Raw genomic sequence first — 25,713 nt, 5'->3', positions numbered from 1 at the left:
CAGGTTGGCACCGGTGACTTTCTCTGCAGACCTAAGTGTCCCTTGTAGTCTGTCCCTGTGCTGTTTGGTGGCTGAACCAAACTAGACAGTGATGGATGTGCAGAGGACAGGCTGGATTATTGCAGTGTAGAACTGAATCAACAGTTTCTGAGGCAGGTTGAGTTTCTTGAGCTGGTGGCAGTGATGTAGTCGAGTCACTAAACCTCGAGTCCGAGTTGAGTCTCGAGTCCCCAGGGTTGGAGTCCGAGTCGAGTCTGAGTCAAGTCCCGATTACCTGAGTCCGAGTCCGAGTCATCAAGGTTGAATCTGAGTCGAGTTCCAAGATGGGCTCCAGTGCTCCACCCTGGCACCGTAAAAAAGCTGACATACAAATAAAAAAGGTCTACATTAAACAAAAATTACACAGCTGTCACCATTTCAAAGTGAGTTTATTTACTTTGTGAAACAATAGCCAAACAAATGCACTTGCAAGCATGTGCACACACGCCAGTGTTGTAGTCAAGTCACTGAACCTCGAGTCCGAGTCGAGTCTTGAGTCCCCAGTGTTGGAGTTCGAGTCATCAGTGCTCAAGTCCAAGGCAAGTCACGAGTCCTGAAAATCAGGACTCGAGTCCGAGTCCTGGACTCGAGTACTACAGCACTGGCTGGTGGAGAAAGTACATCCTCTGCTGATCCTGGGAGATTGTGGAACCTAGAAATCTGTAGGTTTTCACTGTAGACACTGTGTTGTTCAGTATGGTGAGAGGGGGCAGTGTTGAGGGACTCCTTCTGAAGTCCACTATCATCTCCACTGTTTTAAGCATGTTCAGCTCTAGGTTGTTATGGCTGCACCAGACGGCCAGCTGATCAACCTCCTGCCTTCAGGCTTAACCTTACAAGGGAGACATTTCTGGAAGAATGCTTGCTGTAAGTCTTAGCCAGGAGAAGTTTTGGGTCCTCAGTCATTTTCCCATAATGGGCCATTCGGGACCAAATCTTGCTCATGATGTTCAAAACAGCAGATTTAAAGCACTGTTTGATTTACACTAACAACTAGCTCACAAATGGTCCCTACTAGTGACAACATTAAAATAATTTTAGTTTTGTTCAAACTGGTACAAAGTAAGTAGTCCCGTTGGTCAGTGTATGTAAAACCTGACTGGTGTGGTCTAATTTTGACGAGATGACGAGAGGTTCATCTTGGAAGTGAAAAAAAGACTAGGTATTATATGACACAAGGCATGCAAGCAAAACACTCCGCTTCTGAAATGCTCCCTATGGGGTATGAAGCCGTACGGAGGGTGGAATAAAACCGTGTTGCAGATGCAACGTCATAGAGCCACGCCCAATGGAATCAAGGGCTTATGTTAGCGGTTTCCTTTTAGCCATGGAGTTAATAGTTCAAAACCTATAAACACTGTCCATATGTGACGGTTATCATAGGAAAAATGTCCAAAGCACTTAAACTTGTTGACCATAGACTTTAATTTAGGTATTTAACCAAAACCCCATTCATATATCCCATAGAGGCGGAGTCAAAAGAGCCCAGAGCTAACTTCTCGGTTGGCCAACCAAAAAGTCATCCCCGAAACGCTCCGAAGTAAAAATGAATTACTCCAAGCTGGAATTATAATGGGTAGGCTGGTCATAGATTTTAAATTTGTCAAACCTTAAAGTCTAGTTATAGCAGTATTTACTGTGGCATTCAAGCATATTTTCATTGTTTACTGGGTTCACCAAAGTTATTGGCTGACCAAGATCATAACTTTCAATAAACTGTTCTTTCCTTTCCTTTCCCACATATTAACAATCTCTAGATGAGGCTCATTGACATGTAGCCTATCTGTGTCCTATGTAATGTTCGGTGGATAAAGGTCAGTGTATTGGCTATACTGATTTATTGATCTTTAGAGTTTTCTGCCCAGGTAGATCACTCTGTCCTTGGTCCTGGGTGGCGTCCTTCCTGCTGCATTCCGACAGGGCAACGATGAGCACCGCCAGGTGCTTTTCGGGGCCCCTGGGTGGCAGCTTGTCATCGTGGGTGTGGGCCATGCAGTGGGGGACAGCTGTCTGGCTGTCCGTGGGTGCTGGCAGGGCCCTGTCAGCCCCAGGGAAGGTTTTTGTCGAGTGGCCTGGCCTGGGTTGGGTATATTCAGCTATGTGGGTGTGTGCTCGGTGATTGCGGCTGGATGGGGCGTCTATCTGGTGGCGGTGTGGAGGGCCTCACCCCTACATCGGACGTGGATGGGCATGGGGCTCCACTGGCCTGCCTGCCAGGTGGATGGTCCTGGTGGTAAGTCGGGCTGTTAGTCACGGGGCCCAGCTCTGGGCCCACGGTCTGGGTTTGCCGTCTGTGGCTTGGGTTTCACGCCTATGGGGTGCGACTTGTACCTGCGCCTGGGGGTCGGTGGTGGGGGGGCCTCCCAGGGGTGCGGGCCTGACTTGTTCTTTTGGGGACTGATCTGTGTACTTCGGGGGCATGTGGGGGCTGTTTTTCTGCGGTAGGGATGGGTACCAAAACCTGGTGTGGGGTGCCGGTGCTAAATTATTAAAGACTGTAGTATTGATAAGCTCTGACGTTAAAGGTTCATCTACTGGTATTGTAGAAATTAAGAAAATAGGCATCTGGGTGGTGTGGTGGTCTATTCCGTTGCCTACCAACACGGGGATTGCCGGTTTGAATCTCCATCTTGCCTCAGGCTTGGTTGGGCATCCCTACAGACACAATTGGCCATGTCTATGGGTGGATATCCAGATGTGGGTATATGTCCTGGTTGCTGCACTGGCACCTCCTCCGGTCGGTCGGAGCGCCTGTTGAGGGGGGAGGGGGAGCTGAGGGGAATAGCGTAAAAAGACTGGGACCTGTCATCAACATCCAGTAGCTCCTATTTGTTTTTGTTTGGGCTGGCTGTTCTGTCAACTTTGGGCAATGTTTTTTTCTAAATAAAACCCCCAAAAATAAAGTAGTCAATGATGTCGCTCAGTGTTTTGTATCCTTTGAATACATTTCTTCAATTGCTTGACTATGAGTTCTTTGTGTCAGCACATTTCTATATCTATCTACATCTGTCTATATATATATAAATAAACACGGATACAGGAAAAAAGATTTTAATGCATAGCAGTACTGTCTCATAAAGTATTTACTTGACTCACTGGATTATTTTGCTCCTTATTTGTTGAGCACTTTCCCTACCATTCAGTGTTTATTTTAACAAAGTTATTATATAATTTTTTTTTTAATATAACCCAGTAATTCAAGTACATTCTTTGAGACAGTATGAGCCTGTTTCATGTCGTAAGCAATCATCAGCTGTATATATATATATATGGTAACACTTTATTTTAGGGGGCTGGAAATAACCTAGTAATTTCCTAGTTATAAAGTGGCAATTATCATGTAATTCTTAGAAATAATGTTGACATACCTAGTAATTTCCTAGTATTAAGGTGGTAATTATCACATAATTTCTTAGAAATGTTGAAATTACCTTGTAATTTCCTAGTAATAAGGTGGTAGTTAACCCTAACCTTAACCCTAACCCAAATTACAAGGTAATTTCCACCTTATTTCTAAGAAATTATGCTATAATTACATTACTAGGAAATAAGGTGGTAGTTTTTACAGGTAATTTTACAGCTAGCCCTAACCCAAATTACAAGGTAATTTCCACCTTATTTCTAAGAAATTACGTGATAATTACCACCTTATTACTAGGTAATTTCCCAGTAATAAGGTGGTAGTTTTTACAGGTAATTTTACAGCTAACCTAACCCTAACCCAAATTACAAGTTAATTTCAACCTTATTTCTAAGTAATTACGTGATAATTACCACCTTATTACTATGTAATTTCCGCGTAATAAGGTGGTAGTTTTTACAGGTAATTTTACAACTAACCCTAACCCAAATTACAAGGTAATTTCAACCTTATTTCTAAGAAATTATGTGATAATTACCATGTTATTACTGGGTAATTTCCAGCCCCCTAAAAAATGTAACCACACACATATATGCATGCTAATGCACATACAGTTGATCTCATTGCAGACTGGAATAAAAAATCTGCTGAGCTCAACAGTGTGACCCCCCCCCCCCCCCCGCTTTAAAAAGAACCCTATCAAAATTTGCATTTTGGTCGGGTGGAAAATTATAACAGCAGCATGCTTCGGGGATCTTCTGAAGCACATCCGTCACAACAAGCCCCAGCTACAACATGACTGACACACTGCATATGGAAAAGCTTAGGAGAGCATGGTGTTCAACCTCCCATGCTCTACGTCCTCCTGGCGAAACTCCTCACTGTCAGGTGAAAAGAAGCAGCTGGCAACTCCACATGTATCGGAGAAGCATGTGGTGGTCTGTAGCCCTCCACGGATCGGCAGAGGGGGTGAAGCAGCAACTGGGACGGCTTGGAAGAGTAGGGTAATTGGCCAAGTATAATTTGGGAGAAAAGGGGAAAAGACTCCCAAAAAACTAACTAAATTATACAAACATGTGTTAGTGATTAAAGCTCTGCCCAGACATGAGAAAATAAAACAATGTTAATTCTGTTCTTAAGTTGTTTTGTTTTTTCCTCTTAAAAAACACAAAGAACCAATAAGAGTACTGTTAAAGTACCAGATCGATAAGCAGTATCGGTAAGAGTAGTAGCACGGTTAAAATCTTCATGTTACCCATCCCTACTCTGCGGGCTCTTGTCATCCCACAGATCATCCAGAGGACAGACTTATTGTAAGCAGTTCTTGATAATTAACAAAGTTTGCCTTTGCAGGTTGAGAACCTGAACGCCACTTGCAGATTAAATCTGTCTAGGACACATTGGCATACAAATCCCATGTGTTGTGTCAAGCCTGGTTACAGCATAGGTTAGAAAAAAAGAAGAAGCTCTTTAGAAAGATCTTTTATCAGTTTTTACTGATCCACAATCTCATAGTTTTTCCTAATGAGATGTAGAAAGTAGGGTGCTGCTGCTGATTCCTATAGTACCAACAGTGTCTCCATTTGAAACTTCCCTTTTACACAGTAAGAACATGTACACAAGATACACACAAAGCAGTTTTGATAACCTGAGTTTAGGTTAGGTTGAATATAAGTTTCCTGGTCAGTATTCCTAGTGTGTACTAACTTTTCTTTTTGTTTTCACAAACTGAAAATGATTGTTGTCTTACTCTTGTGCAAAGTTTATGGTGCCTTTCATAACACTTGTTATGCCTCTTAACAATACGTGCTTAACCTGTTTTCTGCTGCCAGTGTAGTGTTTTCCTGAAAACCACACGCTTGCTTTAAAATGCATTTATGCTGCTGCCAAATGAAACATCCCACGCAGGGATCTCATGTACTGAACTGAAACTGAGTATGCATGGCGAGATCATGGGATTACGGGATAAATGTCATTTCAACAGTGATTCACTTGCAACACATTTTCATCAAAAACAAGAACTGGAGACTGTCTTTTAAAACAAGCCATCTCGGAGTAATTTATTCAACACGTTGTGATCCCACCCTTAGATAAGATATTGTGTCTGTCTGCAGTTTCATATCACGCACCCTGAATGTCACAATTCAACCAACTGCTCCTCGTTCTTGAAGATTTTTAAGTGATGCCCAGATAGGATGATTGCCCTTCCCTATGCTATAAATTGCTGTCATTCTGGACAGTCGGTAGGCAGAACTTTCACTCCATCTGCTGGCAAATAAGAAAACGTATCTCTCTCTTACTTGAGTTGGCCTATCCTGAAAACAGTGGTGTGATTACTTGGCTGCATGGAAAGCAGTTCTTTCTTTCTGGGTCTTTTAGTGCCTCGGTTACTGTATATTGCTTCTTGTACATGGAGGTATTTTGGGGGATTTATAGGCCAAATCATAATTTGCTTGAGCTAAGTAGGATGACATTTAAGGTCTAATGTTTCAATCTGCAAGCATTGATCCACTTCCTTCTTGGTTTTATTTGTTTTGAGTATGATTAAACGAAAGGGGTGCATTACATACTGGTTCAACTTGTATTTGACCACTTAAATCATGAATTGTGCATTTCAGCAAAAATGGCCTCACATTTGGGCTCTGTGTCTGCGTCTGTAGCAGTAATGATTCAACCCTCAATATTAAGTACATATCCATCATTTTAAATTGTTAACCTTGGCATATTTTTATTTTGAAACAGCTGAAAGGATTTTTAGTGATGTTTACATATCCTATAATTGTTTGAATGGTAATGAAATATGTGATGATGATTTTTTTTTTTAATTGGGGAACCAACTGGCTAATGGTGCCCCATTGGTGCTGGCACATATTGGCGGAAGTGTGATAGTTGCATTTTCTGATATTCCTCGAAATCCCACAGGTTTGTCTCCATGAGCAAGCCAATCATACTATACTGTGCCCAGGAATTCCTGATCATAGTGCGTACAAAGATCTCATTGCACTGTAGGGAAAAAAGAGACATTAAATAACCGTTACAGCAGAAAAGCTGGAACTAAGTCAGTACTCAAAAAGAGACTCTTATTTAACACCATGTACAAAGGCAATGTAAAGAGTATATACGTATCATCTTCTGCAAATTTGCAGGTTATGATCAGATGCAAATATTCATGGTTAGAATTAAATTTGCACAATGACATATTTTTACTTTGTTAAATTTAATTAGATTCTGATTAATAAATAAATGGTTGCTATAGAAAATTATTTTCTTAACCACTCACCATGCTTAAACTAGAACGACCGGGATTTCACTCCTACTTGAAACGACCATGGGTGGTCAAAATGGCCATCGATTTTTAAACTCTATATTCTGTCAAGATAAATACCCAATTGCGATATTAATGCATTGCATATGTTAATATGTCCGTTAGGATACGACTGACACCAAAATTAACATTTTAACAACTTTAATACTATTTTCCAAATAATTTAAAATTGCCGCTGTCCAACGCCTGTAAATACTGCAAGGCCTCGGTAGTAGTCAACGTGCGTCGGAAACTGCGTCTGTAACCAGACATGATAGCAATAATCAGAAATCACGTTTGGACTATTACACTGCACTGGAGAACGCTAGTGTGTTTCTAGGACAGAGCAATGAACTTCACGAAGGAAATGATGCTACCAACACACGTTATAAACAGTGACATGATGCACACAATCATGTGCAAATTATTCGCAGTCATTTTGACCGCTCATTGTCGTTTAAGTAGATCTTATCGTCACTTTTTTGTGCAATTGATCTAAAACTCATTTTAATGCAAATATATGCAATTTTAGGAGCATTCAGGGAGCGGCAGGTCTGTATATTTTTTTTCACAGAGTTATTAAACTTGGAAAATCCAAAACGGTCAAAATGACCGCCTTGTTAAGAATGCAAGAAAAGTGTATCATTCCTTACTGACTGAACTGAGTCTGACACCCCAGTTACTGCCAGGCCACAGTGATGTTCTCATGATAAGAGGCTGTTTGTTCAGATCCCAGGCAAAATCTCAAAAGAATGCCCCATGAAAGCATTTTGTGTTACATCCAATTGTGTCACAAGGGAGTAAATATTTTTAAACTACCTTTTGATGCATGCTCAATTATCCAGGTAAGGAAATGCCAGGAAGTTGAATCAGTTCATCTGGATATAACGTTTAGTGGGAGAAGCGTGTCATCACTCATCTAAGTGACTTTTCAGTCTCAACTGACTGCAGGTATCCCCACCCTTATAAACAGCACAGTTGCATAACAACCAAACCAAATGTCGCTTTCATATCCAAATTGCTGTGACCATTAACTGGAGTTACAGTGGCCATGTGTACTATTCACAGAGGATTGGGGAATGGTTGCCAACCACAGCATTGCATATTTATTGTCAATATCATCATCCCTGAACCGGAGGGGGGGCTAAGAGTACACCTGTCGCCATCTTACAATGCTGTGATTGCAAACATTCCCAAATCCAATCCTCTGTGAATCATACACATGGCCATTGTAACTCTAGTTAATGGTCACAGCAATTTGCATATAAGACCCATCGTTGGTTCAGTCGTTATGCAGCTGAATTGTTTATAAGGGTAGGGATACCTGTAGTCCGTTGAGACTGACGAGGTCACTTAGATGAGTGATGAAACGTTTCTCCTACTTAACGTTGTATCACGGTGAACTGATTCAACTTTCTGGGATTTTTAAACTACAGCAGAAAAGGAAAAATAGGGCAAGTTGATGTATTGACAGCATTCTATTTTTGTCTTCAATCAGTGTGAATATGAAGATAAGGACGCGCTAAGTGTTACTTTACCCTTCCCTTATCTTAAAGCTTCTGTAAAATAATAATGTGCAAAAATGTTCTCATTTTCTCACCCAAACTGATGAAAAGGCAAAAGCACACAATGACTGAACATCAGCCGTCAACAGTCAGGCCTTATGCTATCTAATTTCCTTTCATAATTCATTTGCTGCCATATGTCAGGCCTTGGTTTACTTGCTTGAATATTCATTCAAGTTTGATTCAAAGCTACATTACAATGTTTTGGCCATGACTTGCTTTTACAATGCGTATAAATGGATTTGGAGTCTGAGGTAACCGTTGGGTCACTTACCATAATGTGAATTTTAAGATGTATCTTGAACTTAATGATGCAACAAGTTTTCAGCAGGGTTAGAACAACATATAGATATTAATATTGATAGCAATTCTGATTTATCTGCTTTCTTTCTATAGTTGCATGAAAAGTTTTGCTCCAGTTTGCCCTCTGATAGAGTAATATTAACAGGATTGCATTGCTGTGGTCATTTAATGCTCAAATTTGATTAGTGCATTCAAGGGCCTATCTGATCGTATTTGGTGGTGAAATAGACAAAATTTCACTGCAAAGGACAAAAAGTACTGTTTAGGCCTGTAAGATGGACCATAAGAATAGACGGCTTGATGTCAGGCATTCACAACGTGAGCTTGTGTTGAACAGACTGAGGTGCACAGGACTGTTGTGGTCCTGTGGTCCACCCACACTGTCATGTCATGTAGTTGTTTCTGTGTAAAGAGTTTTGTGCTTTCGAATTAGGAAATTCCATCCATCCATTGTCTTAACCACTTCTACAAAACCATTTTATTTAAAAATTGTCTGGAAAAGGCTAGGAGTATCACATAAGCATGAAATGTCATTGATATATTTTACTTAATATAATCAGCTTCCTTGTAACTTCATTATAGTGACCTTTTAAGAACCTGGATTTAATGGAAACACTTTTTTGTTTTTGTTTTTTTAATTTATTTTCCCTATTTTTGGGGTGTTCGTGAGAAACGACATCTTTGAATGTTGTCTTTAAAAAAAAATTTTAAGAGAACATTTAACAAAGGGTCGGGTGTAGGAATGTACTATTCACCTGTAGTAATTTCTCTATTCTCTATTCTCTGTTTCTCTATTCCGTTGAGGACTTCTATATTTCATCCATTATCTAAAACATCATAAAATAACCAGACACAAAATTAAGCACAAGTACAAGTACAAGATTTTCCAGGCGTCTCCAGCAGTCCACATCTCCCACACTTTTGCTTTTTGTCAGTCTGCCTGCTCCTTTATAATAGGGTTAATGTATATTGCAGGTGTAGTAAACCAGACAGAAGAATGGAGTGGACACCGAGGGCCAGTGTAGGAGTTACACGAAATAAAACATCTATAGACTTGATCTTGACCTTATCGCTCTGACATCAGTCTTATCATTGGATACTCTGCAGCCCTCCCCGGATCAGCAGAGGGGGTGGAGCAGTGACTGGGATGGCTTGGAAGAGTAGGGTAATTGGCCAAGTACAATTTGGGAGGAAAAAGTGGGAGGGGAACAACCAGGATTGAGATTTGAATGTTTTATTGCTGATGTAGGGCATTTCACAACCCAGTACATTTAGTAGTAACAAAAGGCATTTTCTAGTCCACTTGCTGGGGTTTTGTGTCTAACAAGATCTATTGCTGTTCTCATTTCTTTCTGCAGAGTGAGTCTTTCTGGAGCTTTCCAGTGAGATGTTGTGGTTTTGGTGGATTTTCACAAAATGCTTTCTTTCCTTTTCCCTTTCAGTTCTACAAACATGTTGTCCAGAGCGTGGAGAAGTTCATACAAAAGGTGAAAAGCTGTCTTTTTAAAGTGAAGCTTCCAGTAGCACGAAGAGCAAAATAAGTGGGCAGAAATGAGCCCCAGCCATAAAGTGTTATAATTTTTCTCTGTCGCAAATTGCATTTGAGCTCCATTGAAGCCCCCATTTGTTGTGAGACATAAGTACACTCATTTTGCTCTTCACTCACTTCAGTAATACTCTCTGAGGTTACAGTAGATACAGTTGAGTGCCCCACCAGTGCTATGTCTATTTATTTATTTATTTATTTTTAAATTTAAAGCACATGTAAAATGTGAAAGCGGGTACATCAATACGGACACTGACTCTCTGTTTCTGTAACAACAGTGCAAACCAGAATACAAGGTGCCAGGGCTGTATGTCATCGACTCCATCGTCAGGCAGTCAAGGCACCAATTTGGCACCGAGAAGGACGTGTTTGCCCCACGCTTCAGCAAGAATATCATTGGAACATTCCAGCACCTATACCGCTGCCCCTCAGATGACAAGGTCAGCCTGGCATCTGAAGTGTTTTTCTAATCATTGTGTTCCTCGTTTGATTTTGGCAGCTGGTACAATTTCATAAGCATGCTATTGTATTCCTTCATAATATGACTGTACATTTACTAGTCAGTGAAAATTCCCATGTCCTATTGTTGTTTTGTATTTGTCTTCAGAGTAAGATAGTGAGAGTCCTCAACCTGTGGCAGAAGAATGCTGTCTTCAAAAGTGACATCATCCAGCCCTTGTTGGACATGGCTGCAGGGTTGCCACCACCTAGTGTTACCCCTGTCATGCCCAGCAGTGCTGCCCCAGTGAACAACACAACACCTGGTAAGAAAACACACAGACATCAAGTACATGCACACTGTGAGAGACAATACACATGTATCATGCAGTGCAACCCCACATTGCTTAACCTCATCCACCTGTGTTCAGGTGTTTTTTTGTAAAATCACTGCACCCCACAGATGCTTGCAAATAAGAACTCATAATCTAAACAAAAGCAGAACATGTTTCTACCCCTCACCCCAACCCTCGGGCGACACAGTCGCCCAGTGGTTAGCACGGTTACCTCACAGCAAGAAGGTCCTGGGTTTGAACCCCAGGCCGTCCCAGGTTCTTTCTGTGTTGAGTTTGCATGTTCTCCCTGTGTCTGCGTGGGTTCCCTTTGGGTGCTCCGGTTTCCTCCCACCATCAAAAAGACATGCATGTTAGGGTTAATACTCCTGTTTGTGCCCCTGACCAAGACAATGGAAAGAAGAACTGGAGTTGGTCCCCGGGCACTGCAGCTGCCCGCTGCTTCTATTCAATAGGATGGGTTAGATGCAGAGAACAAATTTCATTGCATCCTGAACAATGACAAAATAAAGTGGTTTTCTTTTCTTCTTCTTCACCTCCAGGGCTCCACCCCCTCTTCCAAAGACCAAAAAAAAAAGGGGGGACACTAATGCACATTGAATGATAGATGGAGTTTATACTTTAAACGTATGTCTGTTGAAAAGCAGGTAGACAAAGATCAGGCAGTTCTCCGTCTTGGCCTGCAGTTGAGCTTTAGGCCTATTGTACAAAAACAGGCACTGAGCGTAAAAGTGTATCAGTGTGTAACTGTTAACCATACCATCCCTGTTTACTGGAACTACACTGTAGGCATCTAACCCTGTAATCAAGCTACATATATGTGCAAAAACTTGCTGGTGTTCCCACAAGATTTTTCAATATACATTTGTCCTTGAGAGAGATGTGTTTTAAGTCTGAGCATTTATAAGGTAAGATGTACTTCAGCTGTAGGACAAGAGCAGTTTTATGATGCAGAAAAAGTACTACCTATATTAGTTCATCCTTCTACTATATTTTTAGACCTACTGAGAGCACTGTAGGCTTCATTGAGGTAAAATACTTTTTACAGTGTAAGCATTTGTATCACACACTCTACTTCCTCTATTCAAAGTTTACAAAATAACTGTTTTTATGTAGGTACGCCTGCCACACCGGCCACCCCTGCTAATATAGTCCAAAGTCTGCCTGACTGGGCCTCCCAGATCTCCAACACAGATACTGTTGCTGCTGTGGCTCAGATCCTACAGAGTCCTCAGGGACAACAGGTTAGCAAGCACACACACAGCCAGCCTCTCTGCAAATAAAATATTTAGTCTGGAAAAAAAATGCACCACATTAAAATTGTAAATCAATGTTAGTGCTCCCAGTGTTACTCAACTTTGTAATCTTCTTTGTTTGTTAGCATATTGTTTCTGCTGCATTTTGCTGTTTCGATTCCAAAATGGTTCCAAAACCTCCTGCCTGTCTTGTATTGTCATGTGGTGTAGCTACAGCAGCTGGTGCAGAGCCTACAGATGCAGCAGCAGAAGCCTCAGCCATCCCTTCTTCAGGCCCTGGATGCTGGCCTGGTGGTGCAGCTACAGGCCCTGACAGCCCAGCTTACTGCTGCCGCTACTGCCAACAGCTTAAACCCCCTAGAACAGAGGGTTTCCTCCTTCAACAAGGTAATGGACTTCACTGACATTTAACCTGCCCTCATTTAATACCTGGACTCCCTGTGTTGTGTAAAGCAATTGTGAGTCTTTGCATTCATTTTCAATTCTCATCCCACACCTACTGTCTGTATACTTAATGCAGAAACTTTTGGGTCAGTTTGATTTTGGGAATGACTCTGAACGTGCTGATGATTCTAAAAAGGACACCTCATCATCTCAGCTGTAAGTATGACTGATCACATTCCTGTTTTTTGTCTTACATCGAAACTGTCCATCTCAGTATGTTGTGAAATCCTTTCAGCAACTGTTGGAATTCCTTCACTCTTTCCATCCCTACCTGCTGAGTGCTCATATCTAACCAAACTGCTGACCCCTCTGTTGTGGCTCCCTCCAGGCCCATGGTGTCCGAGTCCATCAACAGCTCCCTCTTTCACCAGCTGGCTGAACAGCTGCAACAGCAGAACCTGGAGCAGTTCCAGAAACAGTTATTAGAGCACCAGCAGAAGGTATGACATCTTATAGGAATGTGCTCATACACATCAGCAATAAATTGCCAACTAGTCTCAGTTCTGTTTTCCTGCCAGCTCACCCAAAGCAGAGTTGACCTCCCACTAACCTTTTAAAAAAACAAAACCAAAACATGTTGTCACAGCTTTTCTGTTAATCTTCTTCTAGTCTATAAGCATGGAAGTACAGGACTCTATCTTTGGGCCGGAGAATTCTGTAACAACAGCCCAGAGCAGCAGCATACCACAGCTTCCTGAGCCTGACAAGTTGGATGATTCTATTGACAACCAACAGCAGGTATGGAAGTCAATTTGCCTCCCAAGTCTCATAAACCAGATTCCCATATACCAAAGATATGACTAGCTTTCATGATGGGAGGGATTAATTTTGTCAATATAATGATGGCTATGGGTTATTGTTGTTAAGCCACAATGGAATCAGGTGAAGTGGCTTCTGCATTTATTTTGCCTCATTGGCTTTTACAACCACACCTCTCATTACAACATTACAGCGTTCTCTTGTGGTACCTGTGTTTTAGGACATGGATCTAGATGAGGGCCCAGATGGTATGGAGGAGGAGATCTTTGAGGCAGAGGAGAAGAAGACTGTTGGCACTCGCTCCAGAACAGGCTCTAGGTCACGCTCCAGGTCAGTGAGACTCAATTCTCACGTCCTACTGTACAGTGACCCTTCATCTTCTGGGACCCACCCAGCTTGGGACCATTATGATGTGCTACTTAAGCCCTATTCGCACAGGACTAGTATTACTTGGGGACCTCGTAATTTAGAAACTACCCCCCCACGTCTGTTTCGTGCGGGGCATTCACATGGGATAAGCGAAGTGCGTATTTTACTTGAATTTACTGACATTTTCCCCCCGGATATGATTGAAAATGTCAAGGTTCTGCATAACATCCAATTCCATTTACACTATTTACACTGTATTTTATATTTCACTGAATTACACTATATTTTGATGGATTTGAGCTTGCTGTTGCTGCAAATAAGCCTCCTGAATTTGCAGCCAAAATTCTGTCAAAACTTACATTTATAATTTCCACCACAGCCTTCGTAATTCTCGACTGGAAAAGAGGCAGGAAAAAAATGTGTGGAGAAAGCAAAAAACCTTGCTTTAAAAAAAAAACGACCCCAAATTACAGAGATGCCAATTCACACAAGACTAATTTGATCAGATAACCCCTGTGTTTGCTGAAATATGGTAGGTAATTTGCGCTGAATTTTTTACTTTAATTATGGACATGGCCGATTCACACGGGATGAAGATCACAGGCAGCCTCAGCAATTATTAGGGGTGTAATAGAATATCAATACACTTGAATATCGTGATACTATGTTGCATATTGTGATACTGTATTGATTCTCAAAAACACTACTGATTTTTTTATTAATAGTTTACATGCAAAGATTCATGGCAGACAATGGTTCATTTTGTATTGTGTGTAAACCCCGACCTTTGGATAGCAGTGTTGTAATCTATCTTCAGCCATTTGACTCTTCCACTCCAACATAACAACATAATCTGAGACAGGAAGTAGCGTAAACACAAAGAACACAGGCCTATGAAATTGCAATTTATCGCCTTGTTTACAGTATCGCAATATATTGAATCATAACCCCTGTATGGTTATACGTATCTTATCGCCATATTCTTTCCGATACACATCCCTAGCAATTATTAGAAATTACTAGAGGTCCCCAGGTAATATTAGTCCTGTGCGAATTGGAGATTACTCCAACTGATCTACTTGGTTCTACTCCTCAATTGTAAATTCTCATAGTGGATAAAGATTAAATCTGATTATATAGTGAGTCTAAAAGTGGGTCTGGAGAGGATTGTTGGGAAGTTTCTGTATTCTTTCCTTCAGGTCTCCTAAGAGGAGAAGGTCCAGGTCACGATCTGGCTCTCGCAAACGTAAGCACCGCAAGCGATCACGCTCACGGTCCAGGGACCGCAAGAGGAAGTCATCTAGGTCCTACTCAAGCGAAAGACGTGCCCGTGAGCGAGAGAAGGAGCGACAGAAAAAAGGATTGCCTCCTATACGATCCAAGACTCTCAGTGGTAGGAGAACCTGCTTAACATGTTCTTCCTCAAAATATTAGAGTTTTGATTGCCTGTTGATGAATTCCTCGTCATAGTAATATCCAAAAGTTTTTTTCTATTTTTTTCCCTGCCATACATTTTTCTATTGTTGTTATTTTAAATTGATCCACTTAATCCTTTGCCACTATGTTAACCCAGTATGCAGCACAACTCTATGGGTGGGCCAGGTGGACAAGAAGGCCACGCAGCAAGACCTCACAAATCTTTTTGAGGAGTTTGGCCAAATAGAGTCCATTAATGTAAGTAGAGCTCTTCTCCAGCAAGCTTGTAGTCTTTAAGGAATAGACACCTGACATAGGCCCTTACTTTTTTACTGGGCCCTGTAACCTGTGAGAATTAGTAATCATCTCTTGTGAGCGTCTGAGATTCTCATTAACCACACTGTGACCTTAAAGTGTTATTAAATGTCTCGCTTCTCCTACTGTTTTTTTTATATTCCCTTATCTTTTTTATTCCCTGTCTTCTCTCACTCATATCCCTCTCTTCATCAATCACTCCTCCCCCTCTCCATGTCACATTGTTGTACTGTCTTGTCTCATCACTTACCCTTCCAATGTCATATGCAATCTACATCCATCCATCCAGATGATCCATCCCAGAGGCTGTGCCTACATCTGTATGGTCCACAGACAGGACGCCTATCGTGCACGCCAGAAGCTTAGCACTGGGTCCTTTAAGATTGGTTCCAAAATCATCAAGGTACATATCCTACACCAACCCTCTCCCGTATGAGTCCTAATTTGATTTCCCACATTGTCATTCCACACTGGTACAAGTAATATGATTTACCTATGACCTTCATAAGGTCTCTCTCAAGAAAACATTCTGGGGTTTTTCATTTAACCTACCCTAGAGATTCCCTATATAAGCTTTTAACCTCAGCTGTTATTCACACAAATTCCACATTTTTTGATGTTTTTTTTTTAATATATATATATTTATTCATTTTTTACTTATTCATTTCTTGTCTCATTGACATTCCTGCATGTGTATCTGGTCTAGATTGCATGGGCCCTGAACAAGGGAGTGAAGCAGGAATACAAACAATTCTGGGACGTGGACCTGGGCGTCACCTACATTCCCTGGGAGAAGGTGAAGGTGGATGACCTTGATGGATTCGCTGAAGGGGGCATAATTGACCAGGAGACTGTCAATGATGGTGAGAAACACTGTTATCAATTGACTGTCTTTCATTAGCGCAAGTGCAAGAATAGTTAACTTAAAAGTAACGCTTCTCCATGTGTAAGTATAACTGGCACTCTGTGAGACCATAATGGAAATATCTGAAAAAAGACATTTGTTCTAAGTAGATTTGTTTCTCACCTCAGTCCACCACGAGTTGTTTGCTTTGTTGTGGTAATACCAAATCATTTAAATGGGAGTTCCAATTTTTTGTGTATTTGTGAGGTTTTTATATCATTCTGTGGTTTCCCAGTAGTGTTCCTTGTATATTCAAATCTGAAAATTCAAATTTTGGTCGAAGTACATATGTTTTAGCGTCTAAATGCTATTTTCCCAAGCCCTTCTAAAAACTTTATCTCATGTAACCTGACAGAGGTTTCTGGACTTTCTTTTAGCATTTTCATAACTCTCCATGCTTACACTGTCAGCAAACGGTTTGTGTGTGTGTGTGGGGGGGGGGGGGCATCAGCGCATCACTGCTTTTTGCTAACGGCTGAGTGGGGGCTTCCATTTGAACAACCCGGAAAAGAAGGAGATGGCATCACCCTGAAAGAAATGTCAATTGAGAAACCCTTGTTTGAAAGATTGAGATGAATAAACATAACTAATCTCCTGAACCCCAAACAGAGAAGTAGATAAATGTTTTTAAACTATATTTTCATCCTTTTATCTCTGTCTCCACAGAGTGGGAGGCAGCTAAAAATACTGAGCCAGCCAAGGAAGCCCCAAGCCAGCCAGCAACTGAGACTGTAGCTGCCTCAAACACCCAGACTGAGGCCTACAGCCAACAGGTCACCATGATGCCTGTACAGGTACTGAGACAGTACCAAAGCCAAACATTAGTTGGTCCATGCCTGAACAGTCTCTTGTGCACATTATACTCAGAAACCCTACAATTTTGAACATTGCATTGCAGTTATGGAATGTGTTTTTATTGTAAAAGGTAAATTTGATAGTCTTGAAACCTTCTGCTTGTTCCCCCTTCTGAAGAGTGTATCCCTCAACAGAATAAAACACAACACTGTTTCTATACAATAGTCCCTGTTATTACAGCTTTTGAGACAATCTCTTGATATTTTGACTAAGTTGTGTCAGCTTCTAAACCAACCAGTTGCCTTACTTGACCCTTTACCAGCAAAACGTTTTAAAGACCTCTGGCCTTTCCTGGGATTTGTAATTTGTGATATTGGGCTATACAAATAAAATTGACTTGACCTACAATGCTAGACATTGTCAATTTATCACTTATTACTGGCCCTTTTCTCAGCAGTTTTAATATAGCTGTGGTCAAACCTTGTCTTGATGCATACTGAATAATCCAGGTAATAAAATCAAAGAAGGTTGAATCAGTTCATCTGGATACGTTTATTGACAGATACATTTCATCCCTCAACTAAGTGACATCTTCAGTCTAAACTGACTGCAGGTATCCCCACCCTTTATAAACTATACAGTACAATACAGTTGCATAATGACCGAAGCCAACGACTAGTTTCATATTCAAATTTGGGCGTGACCATTATCTAATTTCAATGCCCATGTGTACTATTTACAGAGGATTTCCAAATCCTCTGTGAGTAGTGCACATGGCCACCAGATGCGATGTTTGCTTTGACAATGTTGATTGAGAAGTATAGGGAAGGCCAGAAGGAGTTACATTGTATCTTTGTGGATTTAGAGAAAGCATATGACAGGGTGCCGAGAGAGGTGTGGTATTATATGAGGAAGTCGGGAGTTGCAGAGAAGTATGTAGGAGTGGTGCAGGATATGTATGAGGGAAGTGTGACAGTGGTGAGGTGTGCGGTTGGAATGACAGATGGGTTCAAGGTGGAGACGGGATTACATCAAGAATCGGCTCTGAGCCTTCTTGTTTGCAATGGTGATGGACAGGTTGACGGACGGGATCAGGCAGGAGTCTCCGTGGACTATGTTGTTTGCAGATGACATCTGTAGCAAGAGTAGGGTGCAGGTTGAGAAGAGCCTGGAGAGATGGAGGTATGTACTGGAGAGAAGAGGAATGAAAGTCAGTCTGAGCAAGACGGAATACATATGCGTGAATGAGAGGGAGGACAGTGGAATGATGAGGATGCAAGGAGTAGAGGTGACAAAGGCATATGAGTTTAAATACTTGGGGTCAACTATCCAAAGTAACGGAGAGTGCAGAAGAAAGTGCAGGCAGGATGGAGTGGGAGGAGAAGAGTGTCAGAAGTAATTTGCAAAAGAAGGGTACCAGCAAGAGTTAAAGGGAAAGTTTACAAGATGGTTGTGAGACCAGCTATGTTATATGGTTTGGAGACAGTGGCACAAAAAAAGACAGGAGGTGGAGGTGGCAGAGTTGAAGATGCTAACATTTTCATTGGGAGTGATGAAGAAGGACAGGATTAGGAACGAGTATATTAGAGGGACAGCTCAGGTTGGACGGTCTGGAGACAAAGCAAGAGAGGCAAGATTGAGATGGGTTGGACGTGTGTGGAGGAGAGATGCTGGGTATATTGGGAGAAGGATGCTGAATATGGAGCTAACAGGGAAGAGGAAAAGAGGAAGGCCAATGAGGAGGTTTATGTATGTGGTGAGAGGACATGTAGGTGGCTGGTGTGACAAAGGAAGATGCAGAAAACAGGCAGAAATGGAAACGGATGATCTGCTGTTGCGACCCCTAAAGGCTCATTTATGCTCCCGTTATGTACGTAAATAGATACATCCGTTTCAGATGTTCTAAACGTCACTGCCCACATACATCCCATCCGGTTTTTTACCTTGGCATGGTTGTTAAGCAATACATCCACTAGAGGGCAGTTAAGAGTTAAGTTCAGAGGTAAGGTGTCTAGGCTGCCGGAAATTCACATGAAGAAGAAGAGAGCAAACATGGCGACGGTGGAGGAGATCATGATCATGTATCTGTTAAAAAAGAGGCAGCGTAGTAGACGGTGGTGGTCTGTGCAGCCATTAAATACATCGCGGCATGTGGACGGAGAATTCTTCTCCCTGATTTTACCTATGAGAGAAATTGACGACAAACGTTACTTCCAATACTTTTGACAGCCTTTCCTCAAAAAGTTCTGCCATTTCTTCATCTTCTTTGTTGTGTGTTGCTGGCTGGTCGCGCGTAAGCTATTAACTACACTGCCCCCATGATTTCCTGTGGTATTTCCGGTGGTACTGCTCTATTTGTACGGATCCGCAAGCTCCCAGAAAACGTGCAGAAATACGGACAAAGTGAATGCAGAGTACGGACAGAAGGCTCCGTCCATATACTACGTATACGTATTTAACGTTGAGCATAAATGAGCTCTAACGGGAGCAGCCGAAAGTAGTTGTAGTAGATTGTTTATAAGGGGTGTGGATACTTACAGTCAGTTTAGACTGAAGATGTCACTTTTGTTAGTTGAGGGATGAAACATATCTGTCAATAAACGTATCCAGATGAACTGATTCAACCTTCTTTGTGGTCAAACCTCTACTTATGAAACTGTACCTCAATCCAGGGTCTCTTAATAACTATCGACCAGTCTCTAATCTTCCATTCTTTTCTAAAGTACTAGAGAGAGTTGTGTATCAACAACTTTCGACCCATATAGAAGAAAACTATCTAAACCCTTTCAATGGGCTTTCAGGGCCTGTCACTCAACTGAAACTGCTCTGACCAGAGTGGTCTGGCTACTAGCTATGGACTCTGATTCCACCTCTGTGCTTCTACTACTGGACCTCAGTGCAGCCTTTGACATCATTGACCAATGTATACTAGTAGACATAATAAATTGTAATTTTGGTGTCTCTGGTTTAGCTCTCTTGGCTTAAGTCCTGTTTATCCGGAAAAACACACTGTGTCTGTTATAATAATGTTACATCAAAATTCTCTGACGTTAAATATGGCGTGCCTCAGGGCTCAGGTCTTGACCCTTTACTTTTCTCTCTTTATATTTCACCTCTTGGCCAAGGACACTGCTTGGCGTCCTCATCATATTCTTCATATATCTTATAATTCCATTATAATTCTGTTATCCGCTTTAAATGTTGTTTTCTGTAAATTGTGCACACACAACATCCATTGCACGTCTGTCCGTCTTGCGAGAGAGATCCCTCCTCCGTTGCTCTCCCTGAGGTTTCTTCCCATTTTTTTCTCCCTGTTAAAGGGTTTTTTAGGGAGTTGTTCCTTATCTGATGCGAGGGTCTAAGTACAGGGTCTTATATTGCTTTAAAGCCCACTGAGGCAGTTTGTAATTTGTGATAATTTGTTATACAGGTGAAATTGACTTTAACTTCCTGTAATTAGAACTAGCTGCTGTTCGGCGGTGTTAAGTCCTGTTTGCATTAAGATTCAGGTGTCAGCTTCCTGAAACCTTTTTCTTAGACCTTTTAGTGAAGTGGCTGAGTGACAGCAGGAAATAACACCCCTGTTTTTTTCTGGGCTACAAGTGGCACTGGCTCCATCAGCATTAGGACTATTTGGTCTGAAATCTTATCTAATTTCATTCTAAAGCTGGGCCCTGACCTGACAGAGGATAATTGTAAACAACAAGCTTTGGGGCCCAAGGAGATGGGGTCAAACTTGGCCTCCTGCACCTCAGAGTAATCTGTTTACTTGAATCTGTGTTCTTAGTTCAGTTCAGTCATTTATTGTCCCACAGGGGTAAATTCCGCTTACAACAAGGTACTGTAAAGACAGTAGGAGACATGATGACAATAAAAACAACAGGAAACACTTGTTGTTATAGGAAAATCTTTTACTGCTTTTTTTGTAATTTGTGATATTGGGCTATACAAATAAAATTGACTTGACTTGACTGCTCACCCACTCTAGAGCCATTTAAGTGTTGGTTTACGCCTAACTCAAAATGAATTCTCTTTTCATCCCAGTTGATAAAGCAGTTGTCCAAAAAACAGTCGCAGAGATGTTTTTGGATGTACCGAGTGGCACAAAGTCACCCCATGATATAATTCACTCACCTAGTATATGTTTCTTAGTTGCGTTTTTTTCTGTTCTGACTCCTGTGATCCTTTTTGTCCAGCTGCCTGTAGCCCAGGCTGTCCCTGCTGCTGTGGGGCTGGTGCCTCCATCCTTCCCTGTCTCTATGGGCATACCCCCACCAGGCTATGGGCCACCACCACCCTTCATCAGGGCAGGTTTCAATGCCTCACAGCCTCCCCCAGGTAAACACAAATGATCAATTTTAATGAAAGTCACAGGTTAACAAGTTAACAAGCTAACGGTGGGGATTTTTGGAAACCCTCCCACAGGTTTCATGCAGGCAGCCCAGACAGCAGGCATGACTTCAGCACCTACATGTAAGTATGCATTATCTTCAGATAAGGAAAAAAGACATTTAGCTTTTTTGGTCTGTTTTTAATTTATTTCTCCTGTATTTGCTTATAGCCCTTGTGCAGCCTTCCATGACATCTAGCCAGGAAAATGTCAAGGATTCTCCATACGGAGCCATGATGCCTCCCAACAGCTCCATCCCTGGCAGCTTCATGCCCTCAGGTATTCCCGGAGCAGGTGTTTTCAACCCAGTGGGAGTCCAGACTCAGCAGGCCACCAATGACAAAACACCACAGTCTGTCATTGAAGGCATGGATGCTGCTGCAGAGCTGACTCTGCAAGGTAGTGCCACACATTTGTCCTTAACTTGGGACGATAGCTCATCAAAGATTTCTATTGGGTTGCATGCTTTGCTTGCAGTGTGAAAGTAATTTTCATCGTTTTAGTATTTTAGACAGGTCAGGTGGATTGCTTTGTTACTTTCAATCAGTAAGAACTTTGTATCATTTTTCCATTATGTGCTGTCTCTCTCTCCAGGTATGCAGAATGCAGTCCGCAGCGGAATGGGTCTCCTTGGTATGCACCCTCCCAACCCCCTCACTCACCCACTGCAGTCTGGTCTACCAGGCCAGAGGATGCCGGGCCTGTTGCCCCTAGACCTACGGCCGAACCTCCTCCAGCCGGGGGCCGGGGCTCGTTTCCCTCTTCTGATGCAGCAGGGTCTGTCTCAGCAAGTTGCTGGTCTCATGGATGCCTCACTTCAGTCCCAAGCCCGTGTTCGGGCCCCCTTCCCCCAGATGGAACCCTTCACCAGGGCCCCTAACCCTCCCAATGATAACTTATCTAAGGCAGAGGATGAGCCCTCCTCTGGGGCTGATGAAGGCCAGGACCAGGATTACCGCTTTCCCCCACCAGAGAAGCAGAGCACCGGCCTGCTAAGGACCCCTCCCCCAGAGCACCGAGAGCACCTGGGAGGAGGTGGTGGAGTAGGAGGAGGACCAGTTGGTGGAGTAGGAGGAGGACCAGTTGGTGGAGTAGGAGGAGGACCAGTTGGTGGAGGAGTTAGACCTGCCTTGCTCCAAACTCCAGGGACTCAGCCATCCCGAACCAGCCTAGTTGGACGCTTGCAGGCCCTGGCAGGCTTTACTCCAGATAGCCGCTGGAGCCAGACCAGAGGTGATTTTGATGAACGAGACAGCATGAGGGGAGGCCCACAGGCATCCAGTGGTCCAAAAGGCTTCCCAGAGGAGCGGCCCACCCCTGGACAGAACTTCCCCAACCGCTTTGAGAATCGGCCCGGGCCAGCAGGACCAGCAACTGCCACCTCTGGTGTTCCGGGAGCAGTTGGGGGACCACAGCCCTGGAATCGTAGTGGTGCTGCCGCAGCACCTTTTGAAAGTGACCTGCATCAAGACCTGGATGACCGCCGACGCCAATGGGACCGGCAAAGAGACAGGGACGAAAGAGATTTTGACTTTCGGAGAGAGATGAATGGCAACCGCCACAGCCGAGAGCGTGAGAGAGAAAGGGAGAGGGAGCGTGAGAGGGAAAGAGAAAGAGAAAGGGAGCGTGGCCGTGACCGCACCAGAGAGCGGGAGCGAGAGAGAGACCGGGAAAAAGAGAGGGAGCGTGGGGGCTGGACACCCCTCTTGCCTCTACCAACACCCTTGCTGCCAACTCCTCCCCTCAACCCCAACCTGACCCTAAACCAAGGCAAACTGCTGGCCCCACTCAAACTTAACCCCCAGATGCAGCAAAGATTCCAGTCCCCACTTCTTCCTCTAAATCAGGCCAAACCATCTCCTACTCTGGGCCTGACCCAGCCACTGCTTCAGGCTCCAACCAAGTCTCCACCTCCAGTACAGAGCCAAGGAGCTATGCCTGTGCCCAAGTCACAAACTCCGGTCCAGTCTCAGACTTTGTCTCAGGCCCAACTGCCTGAGAGCAAGGTTCAGAGTGTACTTACTGAGACTCCCTCTCAAGGCCAGTCATCACCTTTGTGTGAGTCTCCTCAACCCACACAGCCCCAGCCCACCACCCACTCACCTTCCAAGGTCATGGCCTCTCCACAAGCAGAGACTCCACCCCAAGACTCACTGCTGGTCATGGCCTCATCCCAGGACTCACCCATGGCCCTTCAACAAGCCTCCAGCCTCCCTGAAGAGATGACTAAATCTCTGGAGGAGAAGGAGAACCCACAGGTGGACCAGGAGGACTCACAAGAAAGGCCTTCCCCTCCCCGACCTCAGTGGCTCAATGGACCTGGGATGGACAATAGTGTTATGGCTGTGCCCTCACCGGTGCCCTCATCAGAGCCCACTCCCTGTGCTTCCCCTGAGCCCGTGGCAGAACAGGCTCCCTCTCACTCCGTCTCACCCACCATCCCTAACCCCACACTGTCACCAGCCCTTATATCAAACCCTGAGGAACCCCAAAGTGATCCGGAGCAGCAGCAACTTGCCTCCCCTAAGGACATAAACAATGAACAGAGTGAATCCATGGAGGAAGCTGAGAGTCAGCCAGTGGTAGACACTGACACAGACACTGAGGGGACATAATCATCACTCAGTAGGTAAAAGATCATTTTGTAAAGTTGTCTCTTCTTCTCTGTACTCATGTCAGCAAACCACACGGGACATGGCGAGTAATGACTCACATCAGTTATCGTCTGATAACCAGTAACAAATGATTTTATCTCTCACCAATACCAGTGTACTTCAATAGATGGCTCATTAGATGAATCATGGGTAGATTATTTTGTTTGTATTTTATTTCATTTTACTTTTTTTAAGTTTTAATGCCACCCCACCCATTTCAATTAATCTAAGCTCAATGAATTTTTATGAATTGCCTGCCAAAATGTTTCAAATGTAAGTGGAGATGGAGAAGAGTTTTGACCTTCCTATGGAAGAGTGAGGAGTCCTGGCTGTTCCAACAATGGATTGAACCCAGTTATACATGATACTTGAAACAGTCGCTGGCCCGTTTCTGCCTCCTCCTTTAAAACGCTGCTGCAAAGTTTTGAAATAATGTTTTTGTGGTGTCCTCTTATGCTTCCTGTTTCTAAGCAAACCCCATAGGCCATCAGACAGTGAGACCAGTAAAGCTGCTTATAAATGGACAAAAACACAATTTTGAAAGATGAAAACGTGCAAATGTTGTATCCCCAAAAATAAATGTCTGTGATTTGTTTCTCATAACGCAGTGAATTCAAACAGAAAATTACATGCCAGATGGGAGGAGAGGAAAAAAAAAACAGAGGGATGTTCCAGATGTCGGGTGCATTTTGTTTTAGTTTGAAATAAACATGCTTTGTTTGTTTACACACACGCTTTAGGACTGTATTTTCTGACCCAGGACCGGCGGAAGCTAAGACTTGTTTCACACAGACTCATACACGTGTCGTGCTGTCACCGCAGTCGATTTGACAGTCTCGAAACTCAAATCGCTGCTTTGCCATCCATCCACAAAGCACTTTGCCGGATGCAACTTTGGGACTCGTAGTTCTTGGTTTATGGTGACTTTAAGCCTGCATTTTACCCCAAGCTTGTTCGAGGTGGCTGTTGAGGATGGGCGTTGTGCCTTTTCTTTTCTTTTCTTTTTTTTTGTTGAATAGATTTGTTATTTACATTTACCCACTGTGCCCCCCCCCCCCCCCCCCCCCGTTTAAAGGCGGCTCTGTGAAAAAGGATTGCGCCTTGAACAGCGAATTAACTGGCCCATGTTTGAAAACTAGCAGGAGAGTTTGTACAGCACTTACCGTTAGAATGAGTCCACGTACTCCATATTTCTGTGCATGCAGGCTTGCAGCCCTCTTTCAACCTTCCTGTTTCTCTTATTCATTTCATACCTCTAGTGCATTTGTGTTGAGACATACTACTAGGAAACCATAGTCTGTTTTGATAGACCAATGTCCACTGCAGGAGTTGTGAAGCTGAATAAAAGTTGAAGGTGCATCAGTTCTTTTCCCCTCTTGTCATGAATCCTGATCCGTGCCTGATCAGGTGACTCCTTACACACATGCATGTGTGCGCGTGCACACACACACACACACACACACACACACACACACACACACACTCTACAGCTATGGACCTCA

At 43.0% G+C, this 25,713-nt stretch overlaps 1 protein-coding gene across 1 annotated transcript in view; it reads left to right on the top strand.

Moving 5' to 3' along the window:
- scaf8 (SR-related CTD-associated factor 8) overlaps positions 1-25,264 on the top strand; it is a 58,862-nt gene extending 33,598 nt beyond the window's left edge. Inside the window, exons 3-20 of the mRNA XM_056295563.1 lie at positions 10,015-10,059; positions 10,397-10,558; positions 10,726-10,882; positions 12,026-12,153; positions 12,376-12,552; positions 12,686-12,765; positions 12,938-13,049; positions 13,219-13,347; positions 13,589-13,698; positions 14,937-15,130; positions 15,311-15,411; positions 15,758-15,871; positions 16,175-16,331; positions 17,039-17,166; positions 21,364-21,505; positions 21,593-21,640; positions 21,729-21,956; positions 22,152-25,264. Coding sequence (XP_056151538.1) covers positions 10,015-10,059; positions 10,397-10,558; positions 10,726-10,882; positions 12,026-12,153; positions 12,376-12,552; positions 12,686-12,765; positions 12,938-13,049; positions 13,219-13,347; positions 13,589-13,698; positions 14,937-15,130; positions 15,311-15,411; positions 15,758-15,871; positions 16,175-16,331; positions 17,039-17,166; positions 21,364-21,505; positions 21,593-21,640; positions 21,729-21,956; positions 22,152-24,172 — 4,233 coding nt within the window. The 3' untranslated portion in view covers positions 24,173-25,264. The remainder of the gene's footprint in view (positions 1-10,014; positions 10,060-10,396; positions 10,559-10,725; positions 10,883-12,025; positions 12,154-12,375; positions 12,553-12,685; positions 12,766-12,937; positions 13,050-13,218; positions 13,348-13,588; positions 13,699-14,936; positions 15,131-15,310; positions 15,412-15,757; positions 15,872-16,174; positions 16,332-17,038; positions 17,167-21,363; positions 21,506-21,592; positions 21,641-21,728; positions 21,957-22,151) is intronic.
- Positions 25,265-25,713: the final 449 nt, after the last annotated feature.

The sequence above is a fragment of the Lampris incognitus genome, chromosome 16, assembly GCF_029633865.1.
Source record: "Lampris incognitus isolate fLamInc1 chromosome 16, fLamInc1.hap2, whole genome shotgun sequence".
Lineage (NCBI taxonomy): Eukaryota > Metazoa > Chordata > Actinopteri > Lampriformes > Lampridae > Lampris > Lampris incognitus.
The sequence above is the reverse complement of the archived record's forward strand: the minus strand, read 5'-3'. Positions and strand labels throughout refer to the sequence as shown.